Source organism: Chlamydotis macqueenii, chromosome 1, assembly GCF_036417535.1.
Source record: "Chlamydotis macqueenii isolate bChlMac1 chromosome 1, bChlMac1.mat, whole genome shotgun sequence".
In the NCBI taxonomy this organism is placed as follows: domain Eukaryota; kingdom Metazoa; phylum Chordata; class Aves; order Otidiformes; family Otididae; genus Chlamydotis; species Chlamydotis macqueenii.
In genome coordinates this window covers 130183075-130194874 of record NC_141556.1, presented here as the reverse complement: position 1 = coordinate 130194874, position 11800 = coordinate 130183075, and the positions used below count along the sequence as shown (strand labels likewise).

Below are 11800 nucleotides of genomic sequence, written 5' to 3'. Positions count from 1 at the left end.
TCAGAGCCAAGATGGCCCAAATCTACTCCCCTGAATAGCAGATCTTATTCAATTTATCTGAGGATACAAGAACTTCTCCTGCCGCAGCATAAATTCCATGTAGCAAGATCTAACTCCTTTTCAGCTTTTTCCTCACAAGGCCCCTGTAGGCTTCAATTTCAGTGAACAAAAAGGTGCTGAGATGATTTTCCCCAAAGAAAAGTTATGCCAAGATGCGGTTACAGCTACTCAAACTGAAATAAAATTTTGAATTTTCCCCTAGAAGACTCCCTAGCAAGGCAAGACAAAAAAAAATATCAAGAGATGGAATTTCTTTCAGGGGCACTCCCCTTCTACTAATGCCAAACTAGTGCTGTCCTCCTCCTTGAAGTAGGCTGACAATCCCATTTTAAAAGATCTAGTACCAAACCCAAAGATATATTTCTTGCGTGCATCCAGTGACTCTTCCGCAGCTGGTGTTCTTCCAAGCTATGTCTGGAAGAGAAGATTAAATGTAAATCCTTGGCGTAAGTGTACTGACTGCTGGTTAGATTCAGTTTGCATGTTTTAGATGTGAGTTAGGACCTAGCTGTAGTTTTTTTTTTTTGTCCATTTGACTGGTAAAAGGAGCACCAAGACATAGTCTTATGGGGAAGGGGTTGTTCTAGTATGGTTCTGTGCCACCCAGTACAGCTCTAACTCACTTGTTCCAAAGGTCGCTCTTACGGCACAGGCAGGACAAACTACATGGCAATAAGGATACTCCTCCTAGACAGTTTCCTTCTTCCTTTCTGACAAGTTATTTTGCTTCATCCTGTCTGTTAGGTTATATTGGGACTTTCCACCTCACTGACACTTTAACCTGCCTGCTGGGAGAACAGCCCCCTGTGACAGGAGCATGTGGGTCAGAACTCTGCTTATGCCTTTGGGGTGCTGGTAGGACAATCACAAAGTCTGGTTCCTGCCTAGAGGAGCCCACAAAGACTTGTCCTCCTTCCACTAAAATGCATTTGAGTAAGGGGCAGACGTGAAATTCTGTTGGGGAAAAAAAGAGAGAGGAGCATACACAAAACAAAAGGAAAAAGCGGGGCTAATGGTGCAGTGTTAAATAAGAGTGGGTAAACTCACAAACTTAAAGTGAGCTTTCCTCACTGTCGAGAGAAGTTGGTAAACTCTTTTTCTCTGCATTTACTGTCAGTTATCTCAGTGGCAAGGATTTTCTTTTTTTTTTTTTTTAGCATGCCTTAACAATTTCAAAAGAAAATAACCTATTTGTTTTTCCTTAGAGATGAAATTTTTATGGGCTATTAAAAAATAATGTAGCTCTGTCCATTAATATTGGACACACAGATGGTGTTATCTGATAGAGGGCTGACATGGTCACCATGGTGGCACCACTCTACTTACTCTGAAGCAAATTACTGAGGATAGCTATGGAATTGAAGGAGTCGTGGAGTACATACTGTAAAAACCCCTAATACATCTGAGCCAGCTAATTAGAAACACTTTGACAAGCCATGGCATTTTAATTTACAAAGAGAGTCAAGATTTTCTTAGAACTCTTGTTGAACATATTTTTTTGTAGTCCCTGATGGTTCCTCTAGAAAGACTGCTGAACTTTGCTGGTCAACTAGCTAGGATGAGGAATTGCAATGACTACCAGCTTTTGCTGGCAAAAAAAAAAAAACTTGGTAAAGAAACTTTGTTTTCTTTGGTAATAGACAAATGGCTGAAAATGTAGATTACTGTATTTACTTTAAACTCATGCCTTGAGTGTTATCAATCTTCTGACCATTATGGGTAACAGTCCATCCAAACTTACCCATCTGAGTGCATAAATACTAGGAAAAGATAAATTAATAAACATGAAAATAGGTCTTTTTTGAAGTTTATCAAAGCTTCTTTAAGAAACCTTATCCCTTTCTAACTCCATGGGTTCCCAATGTGGCTTTACACAATCCACTACTTGAATCTACCCTTGAAAGCATATAATGGCAGGTGGGAAAATACAGCAGTGTTATTGAGAAAAATTAGTACTCCAGACAGAAGGAATTTGTATGAAATATCACACTACTCTATACTAGCTTTTCCTGTTCTGTGCTGGATTTCTGTCATCTTGTAAAATGTACATTGGGACTATAATTCTCTGTGTGAAATTCCCCCAAATAACTGTTATTGGTTACTGTTATTGTTAGCGTTTCAATTGTATTATACCCATTCTCAACGAGTGCTTCTGAACATTGAAGTGTAGGGGTTACAACTTCAATATGGGGGGGGGGGGTTAGTTAAAAAAATTACCATGAATTCCACAAAGTCAATGTGTCTAGAAAACACTAATAACCACGTTTTCTTGTTTTACAGTTTAACATTCCTTTTCCTCTTCTATGACATCCATACAAAGAAGTTCATTATGCTGAATCCCCTGCAGCTAGTTTCTAGACCAACTTGAGTATTCTGCAGTGAAGAAAAACAAGCTTTGTTAAGGAGATTATGCCTCTAGTGTTTTAACAATCTGAAATTCTCTCTGTGAATAAATCTTAATTGGACAAAACATTACATGCAAAAGTTTTGCTCCCTGAAAACAGAATTACATATAATATAAAGGTTCAGAAAGAACAAGATCTGAAAATGTAACAAAAATGTTTCTTCTAAATTGTCCAGATGAACTTTTTCTACAAATTTCTCTAGGAGTGAATCTCTAATCGTAACTAAGCGCTAAGAAAACTCAAACTTAGAGAGACCTTTCTTTTCCAGTAACTTAATTTTGTGACTGTTAGTCATATAAGTGTTCCTTATTTATCCCTGTGTATAAAGACCCGTCCCATACACAGAGAAGCAAAGGCTCTTCCGTGTACGCTCTGCCATTAGGGTACACAACCCCAGCTAAAACACAAAACTAGAGCAGGGCAATTTTTAAATACTGTCACCAAAGTCAATGGGAAGCAGTCAGCACTTAAAACTTCTGAGGGTAAGAAACACCAAAAAGCTTTTGGTTATGTAAATACGCTTTATGTCATATCCTGTGTTTTAGGGAATCACTCTGCAGCAAAACGTGGTATCGCTACTTTTCCCTCCCAAAGTTTCTATGGTTTGTGAGTCAGAAGCATTGATTTTACACCAGCTCCAATGCAGAAAACCAAGAAAAATAACTAAGGCAAGACTGGCTACTCAGATTCCTTTACCCATCTCCTTTGTCACAGCAATGACCCAACAAACCCTGATCAGAGGTGTCAGGGTGCCGTGAAGGCTAGAGCTGATGGAAGGCGTCCCTGGGGTGGCTGGGCAGGTGCAGTGGGGCTGGGTGGTGCCCTCGGGGCCAGAATACCCCGGCCATCTCAACCTCAGCATAGGGTTCTGGCAAGTGTCCATACCAAGACTCTAATTCACTTACAGGTGCTGAGGTTTCCGATTGCCTGCATGCCCAACATTTTTTTACCTGAACAGGGACTAAGATGTTCTGTCTACTAAAGGGCCACGTAAAACTGGGGCATCTTTGAGCCCCTAGCCTACTTCTAGATACTCCGGCTTTGAACTTCCCTGGAAAATACAAAAATAATACCCTTGATAAAAGCGAGATGCTAAGCGCCCAAGAAATTCAGTGGTGTTAGATGTGTTGTCAATGTTGTAATTAACTTTTCCTTTCTCCCCTGCACACCTGTAGAGGTTCTTCAGCATATAAAAAAAAAATTCAGGGAGGCACTTACAGAATGAGTTGCAGGAAACATTTCTACACCATAAGTGTGCTGAAATACATAAAGGAGGCAGGTATGAAGCACAAGAAATCCAAATGGCCCAAAAACCTGCTCTTAGCAAAACTCAGCTTGTACTTTTTAGCACAGTTTATGCCACTAACTTATCTTTATTTAGGTGGATTGTTTAAGAACTAGGTTTGCATGCTGTCTTGCACGGGTAAAACAGCCATAGATTTACCTAATGGTAGCATTTTATGTTCTCTCAAGCAAGTCTTGCATCTTCATACACACCAGGTCAGGCAGAGTTGTTGGGTCAGTTTGGCGTGAGTGATGCTGTGACAGAGTTTATATTGTGAAAGAGATTTTGTGTGTAGAAAGACAACTCAGTAGTTAAATGTTGTCTTGCTGTTTTTGGAGGCTGAAGTGAAATCACACTAGGATTACTTATGAATGTGAAAGATATATAAAATCAAGTGGCTTAAATTTTTACCTCGCATCATCCTTTGATGAAGTTGCTAATTTCATCTTAATTTGGGGAAACATCATTCTATCTTTAACACAAATGATATTATATTCTGACAGATAATTCTGCAACTCATCTCGGAGTTATGCTATAAATAAATCAAAATTAAATCCTGAAGAGTGTATAACAAAAGTTTTAAAACACTTTTCCTCATCTTCTAAAAAAGCTTCAGAATTACAGGAGATGTTTCGGTTTGGCAGCCTTGATTACCTGTTCAAAGCGGTAATTTTGATAACCTGCAATTGAAGTGATTTTAAAATGTTTTCCAGCTATTAGAAGTTATTTTGTACATTAGGTTAGGATTTCTCAAGTTCCAATTCTGTAGAGCAAATCACGATCGGAAGGATGAAGAGAGACTTTCAGTAACTGAAGAGTACCTGTTTCTCCTGTGAGTCATTTATAAAATTAGGGCAGTATTATCTTCTATGTGCCGAAGTTTATATTGAATCCATTGGAGAAAAAATAAAGGAATTTGTGACCAGTTATTTGTCATCAGATGCATTTGTTATAAATGTATCTAAACCACGTAACAGCAAAGCAGGAGAAAATGGACAGCGATTTCGTTCAGTGGTACCTTTGAGCTCTCAAATACCTGGCTTCACTTTGGGTTTTAGCAATCAAATTATTTTTAATTGTATCCAGGTGCTTTCTCAGATAGAAAAGGACCTCTCAGGGAATTAGGTATAATCAAGAGCTGAAACTTGGCGGACACTGGACAGGGGCTGTCTTCAAAGGGAGCACAGGCTGTAAGAGCCAGTAGGGCCCCACCCACAGCCACGGTAGGCCTCGTCTTACGACATGGTGGAGTCTTCCACCGTTAAACCTTGTCCCCTCCACTGATCCACCCTGAACCGTTGCCCAGCGCCTGCAGCTGAATCAGTGTCACAGGCTGGGAACGGGCTGTGCCCAGAAGGTGCGGGGGTCACCCCGCCAAGGCGGGGGGGTACACCGTTCCCTGCCCCCGCTGCCCCTCAGCCGCCCGCCCCGCCCGCCCCCGCGCAGCCCCGCGGCCGCGCGCCAGGGCGCCCCGGGCCGCTGGGAGAGGACGGCGGAGCGACGACACGCGCCGACCCCCCGCGCCCGCCCCGCTCCGCTCCAAGCGCTCCCTCCGCGGGCGCGCGCGTGCGCGTGCGCCAGGCCGGGCGGGAGAGAGCGAGCTCGCGGGGCGGGGCGGGTGCCTCCGGTCGCCCCTCCCGCCGGGCCGGGCCGGGCTGCGGAGGGCGACGGGCGGCGCCGGGCCCGCTGCTCCCGCCGCTCCCCTGGCACCAGCGCGGGTGGCTGCGCCGCCGCCGCCGCCGCCCCAGCGCCCTACTGCCGCTGCCGGGGAGGGGAGAGAAGCGGCAACCGGAGCGGCGGAGAAGAGCCGGGCGGGCCGCGCCGCGCCATGCGGCTGTGCGGGGCGCTGCTGAAGAGCCCCATCCCCAAGCAGATCGAGTACTACTCCCGCTTCTCCCCCTCGCCCCTCTCCATCAAGCAGTTCCTCGACTTCGGTGAGTGGCGGGGCCGTCCGGGGAGCGGGGTGGTGGTCATCCCGGCTCCTCCCGCCGCGCAGGAGCGGCGAGGGCCCGGCCGGGGCCGGGGGGAGCGGCGGCCGGCGCCTGGGCCTCGTCTCCTCGCCCGGCATCAGCGTGCGGCCTGGGGAGCCCGGGGTGCGCAGTCACGGCGGGGGGCGGCCCGGCAGTGCGCGCTGCCGCCGTGGGGTCGGCCCGGCCGCCGTTCCGCCGCCCCGGGAGGCCCCGCGGGCTGGTGGGGGGCCGTGGTGTGCAAGGGGGGCGGCTGCGGGGCCGGCCGGCTGTGCGGAGCCGTGTGGTAAACACCGGCGCTGCGCTGCCTGGTAAACACCTCGGCGTGCTGAGGTGCGGGGCCGGGCGGCTGGAGGGGCAGGCTTGGCGCCCTCTCTTTCCTCGCGTTGTTCCCAGGCAGCAAGCTCCCTGGGGAGGGAGGGTCGAAATAAGGGGGTTTGGCCCTAAAATTTGTGTGCTTAGCAACTGAAGATGAGAGTAAATTACTTGTCAGGAGTGTGAAAATTTTAATCTGCGGTGCGGAGATTGGCTTACTTCAACTTCAGGCATGAACTGTGACAGTACTTGTGTAGGAGACCTGTTCATGGGAAATTCATACGCTTTAGGAAGCATTGCTGATGAATAAATCGCGTTTTTCTTTTCAGAAGCACTGAACTGAAACCCAGGAATGACTTGTGGTGTTATTAGAAAACTGACGTTTTGATCTAGAGAACAATAAACTTCTCGTGTCTGTATCAGAGGTTGTTTGGCTCCTGCTCTCTGACACAGGAGTTGTTTAGATTTTATTATCCTATGAATGGTGCTAGTAGAGTAAACAAAAAGGCTGTACATAACACAGTGAAGCTTAATAGAGCGTTCCTTCATTCCAGTATTACACTAAAGGTACAAGGGGACAAAAATGAGCCAGTCGTGTTAAGCCAGAAAGTGATTAAAAGTGGAAACAATTGCACATTTATGGCAATGGTATTAGTGAAAGAATGCTGCAAGTATAAAGAGCCAGCACTGGGCTTGCTACCACGTCTCAGTGAGACAGGGTTTTCTACCATTTTAAGAAAAACAACATCACACCATGTCCTATGTTACGTTAAAAGGAGAACCTGACTAGAACCCATGCTTTCCTCCTTTGGTCTCCGGTCATGTGCGTCTGTTCTCCTCGCTTGCCCACCCCATCCGTTGCTACTGTGCTTCCCCTACTCTGGCCTCTGTGCTCCCTGTGCCATGTCTTTCTGTACTGGCAAAAGCAATGACCTAAGAGTTAGAATGACTTTATTTTAGCCCTGGCACTAAATAAGTAATTTCACCATCATCTTTGAAAGTTGGGTTTGTAAATTGTTGCTAGGGAAGTGTTAGCATTAATGGAACTTTTCAGTTGTAACTAGAGAAGTGTAAAGATTTCAGTTTTTGCTTTAACGACTCAGGTCTTCTGGCAAAACTTTGCTTTTTGGTAAGGATTTCTACAGTTCTGCATTGTCCCTGCATTACTGCTTGATTTTGGACATCTCTTGCGTGGCAGCCTTTTAATAATGCTGTTGGTTTTTGGGTTTTTTTTTTAACACTGTAGTATCTATTACTGTATTATGATTTGAAGAATGTCTCATGATTCTTCAGGAAGAAGTAGTCCTATTTTATGCTTTTAAGCCTGGTTTATGTTAGTGGAAATGAACAGGGTAAGAACGGTATGTTACAGCCTGGCCAGCCATGTCCTTTGGATGTGTTCCAGTCTGTTGTCACTGAATGTGTCCATGGAATTTTGTGTGTGCGTAGGCTGTATATTTAAATGTATTCGTGTCTTAAGACTGACAGGAAACTAATTGACATTTAAAACTTCTGAAATAAAAAATGCCTACGATTTAGGCTTCCAAGACCACCAGGAGTTTTTAAGATTAGTAATCTTATGTCACATCAGCCTTGCTAAAACTATCAGCTTGATCTTAATAAGCCTTATAGGCCACTTAGCATCTCCACTTACTTTCTTTTTAGTGCCTGTATTTATTTAGGAAACTGCGAGTAGGAAGTTTACAGCAGTTTAATCGAATAGATAAAAAACCAATGTAGTTACTTAATTTATATGACCTTCGGTGTTGACAGCTTTGGGTAATTTCAAGATCTGTTGGAGCCTTTAGAGGCCTGGAGGAGAAACTGACAATAAAACGTAAGATGTTGGTGCAAGAGTTTCGTCACTTGAGGCATGGAAGGCCTGGACAATATGCACTGTATCAGGAGGCTGTGTTACTTATGCCTAAACTACCTAAAAGAGAATTTGCTGGTGGCTTAGAACACAAGTATTCAAGAGACCAAATATGCCAAGCATGAGGAGCATGGTACTCAAGGTGCAGTTCAGTTGTGTTTGCCTAGCCTGAATGTTTGATGGGAAGAAGACACTCTGCTTTGTAGTCAGCTTATAGAGGCTACCTAATGTCTCACTTAAAAAGAAGTGATGTTTTTTGTTGAGCTACGTAAATGTAGTGCTTGTATTACAAAAACATGACTAAATTTTCAACAAGTGTTAAGAATAAGCCTGAAGGAAATGAGTGAATAACCCTCTCATGGCAGTCTGTTATTTTGTTATCTGATGTACGTGTGTTTCTTCTGTTAAAAAAAAAAAAAAATTCTACTTATTGTAATTCAAATTTATTTGGAGAAGGATTTTTTACTTCATTTCTGACAATAATGAAACTACAATATGATTTTTTTGCTGTGTGCATAGTGAGGCTGTAGAGTCTCTATTCCTTTCCAGTGATAGAAATTAATGCCGTTTATTTTGAAACCTTCTTGGGTAGCTTAATTCAGTTAATTAAACCACTGTAAAAGAGAGTTTGGCTGTTTAAGCTAACTCACTAGTACTAAAAACCTGTCAAAACAGCAAGCAATAAAGCAGTGATTCTCAGCTGGTTTTTATAGCTGAGTCCTATTTGTGTCTGCATACCATGCTCTGCCATATGTGATTTAATTTCTGTTGAGCTTGCAGCTATCTTTGTAACTGCCACAACTGTGTAAGAGGTTACTGTGTCACAGGCTTGGGACTTCTATGTTGCAAAGTATGGTTTCTTTTTTTCTTTTCTTTTTTTTTTTTTTCCTCTCCTGTGTTCATTTTCCGTTTGCACACTCTTCTTGAATACTGTTCTTTCAATTTCTTTCTTAAAAAGTGCATTTCCCAAGATTCTTGTGCAATCTCATTCCTTTGCAAAAGAATGACCTTCTGTAAGTGTGTTTTAGTGTAAACAAGTTTTGACTTTGTTTAATGTTAGCGGATCATTCTAGGTTTATCCAGGCCTTTGTGATTGTTCTGATCTAGAAAAAACAAACCCAAACCCCAGCCCACTGGATTCAGCTCTGGAAGTTATTTTGGTAAATTTCCAAGTGCAGGCATTCCTAAATGACCTTGTCTGCTATAATTACTAAAGTATCTTTTCTGAAATAAACATGTACTGTGTGGTTTTGGAGCTTGTTTACTACTAAAGCTATCTTGGCCAATTGTACTTAGCTATATTCTAGCCTTTTCTGTTTTAAGGTTCAAACCAAATGTTTTGGATGAATTTTGTACCTATGGGGTTAAACTTTGCTTTTCATTAGCTCTTTGTACATATAGGTAAAACTTCACAAAATGGCACTTACCCTTCCTTATTTGTCATGTGTTAATGTTCATGTAGCTCGTAGTTACTAATGAGTTTGGACAAAAATGTCATGTATATACTTAAGATAGAAGATAGTGAATCATAGCGATTCTTGTGGTGGAATGTGGCTTGGGAGAACCTGATTTCATAGGTTATAATCAAAATATCTGTGGCAACTGCTACAGCTACTGGCATTGAAAAAATATCACAAAGGTTGTAATTTAGCTATAATTTTACTATACTGTGAACAGCTGAGCACACAGCAGATAATCACAGTGAGTGCATGCAGTTTGGGAACTGCTATGTCCTGGGGCATATATGGGGAAAAAGATGAGCAATGGATCATCCTCACTTTAAAATATAATTTTTGGTATGAAATTGTTTAGTTTATTAAACTTACCTGTACCTATTAAACTTACTTGTCTTGAGGAAACTTGTAGGCCTGTTCCAAGACTGATATAAAGAGTAAACCAGGCATTGACGTTGCTGTTGATTGCTGTCGGTCGTATGTGCAACATTAGATCAGGTTTCTGCAAGAGTGCTTACACTGCGTGTTGCGTTGTTGGCAGCGGGTGTGCACCAGCACTGGAACTGAAAGCGTGCCACTGAAAAGGTAGCTAGCACACACAATTTGAACAACAAGATATGGGGGTAGGAAAATAAAGATTGAAAGCAGCCTTATGTCTCCAAATATAATTATTAATCCTCTGATGGAAGATGACTGTTAGAAGATTTTTTTTTTTTTAAACATAAAAATATGTTAGAAGTTTAGTGGGCTTTTTTTTTTTTTAACACAGCATTAATGAAGAGACTGTGCATCTAAGATACTTTAAAAAGTTTAGGGCTGAAAGATGCTGATAAATTACCTGCTATTTATTGTCTGCAACTGTTTTTTTTTTTTTCTACTGCTGTCTGTGCATTGACCTTAAAACCTTACGCTTGATTTAAATTGCGTCTGCAGAAAATGTTTCCTCTTAACATGAATGTTAACCATTGGTATGCTAACCATTGAATCGGATCAGAAAGATGAAAGCTAGTCAGACATTATTGTCTCTTATTTTCATCTGACTGACTTCAGCTTCCAACCAGCAATTTTGTTATAGTTTTCGTTGGCAGGTTAGGATACTTTGATGCCTGGATTTTTTTCACTATGGCGTATTTGTACATTGTGATAGAGTATTTTGTCTTGATTTTGTAAAGCTAAATATGTTGAGTTATTTCAAGCCTTATGAGAATACCATGGAATTATCTTTTTTTGCTTTCTCAGGATTTTCAATATTATCCTTCAAATATGTCTGTTAAAGCTTTAAATAGAATTCTGATAGGAGGAATAGGATCATTTCACTGCTGTTTTGTTTTTACCTTGAAAGGCTAGACTTTTGTCACAGTGAAAGCTGGACGTGTGGGCTGGATTTTCTGTCTGCTTTTGGTCTTGAATTATTTTGGGGTTATTACTTTTCTGTATTCGATCTTTCATTCGTTAGATCTAAGCATGGATAATGTTTGCATTTCATAATATAAAAAGGTTGTCTTTGAATGGACTATCGCACAGCAAGTAGCTGGAAGCCTTTATTTAGTGCAGCTGTTGTTATTTATAACCTGTTACTGTTTACAACCCTGCCAGTCTCTCACAGGCAGTAATGTTCCAGTGCTGTGTACAATATTGAAGGGTTTTATAAGGCCTAATATTGATTGTTGTGAAGGCCTGGAAGAGTCATTGCAGTTAGATAACTTTGTTCAGCAGTCACTATTGAACTGTGGTATGATTGAGATATTTGTGTGTGTGGGAGTACTATGTAATGTTAGATCATGGTGCATTTCATTTACAGAATTATCTGCATCAGTCACTTTTCGAGGCTCTTACATGGATTAAGTGTGCTTGTTTGATAATTATCTTTTGTTTTTTTTCAGAAAAGGTTTGTTTTCAAATTTTATACTGCTAGTTAAATCTTTGTTAGTGCAGTTCTGCAAAGTTCTTAAGAAAAATGTTAGTTTTGGTTTAAATTCTAACTATTAAAGGAATACTTCAATTCTATAAGTAATTGAGACTTCATATAGTCTGAATTCAGTATTTTAACATAGTTATAGTACAGATTCCATAAATTGCTTTGGATGATCGAACTGGATCACCAAGGCAGTAGATTTTTTTTGACTCCTATAAAGCCTAAGCATTGGAAATTGTGCCTTCAGTAGTTGATTTGATTGGCCACTTCTTGCCTGTAAGCACAGGCTAGTAGTCTGCAAGTGAGCATCCTCCAACTGATGGAGTTGTGTTTTGTTTCCCTAAACAGCAGAAAATTTCTTAGCCTGCATTCTGTTTGTCTTTGGACTCACTGAAGGTGCTGCTGCAGTCCTCTGCCTTCAGGTGCTTGGAAAGGGTGATGATGTTATGTTGCACGCCTACATGTGTGGATACTCAAGCATTTTTTTTTGCTGAAGCTGATGTGGCATTGAAGCAGACAGTGGAAT

The 11800-nt window shown here is 41.9% G+C and overlaps 1 protein-coding gene across 2 annotated transcripts in view; it reads left to right on the top strand.

Annotated features, from left to right (window-relative positions):
* Positions 1-5395: 5395 nt before the first annotated feature.
* Positions 5396-11800, top strand: part of PDK3 (pyruvate dehydrogenase kinase 3) — a 50936-nt gene continuing 44531 nt past the window's right edge. For both annotated transcript variants that reach the window (XR_015261117.1, XM_086766882.1), the window contains exon 1: positions 5396-5684. Coding sequence is in view for 1 of the 2 variants with exons in the window: in XM_086766882.1 (XP_086623008.1) it covers positions 5579-5684 (106 nt within the window). In the remaining variant the exon portion in view is untranslated. The remainder of the gene's footprint in view (positions 5685-11800) is intronic.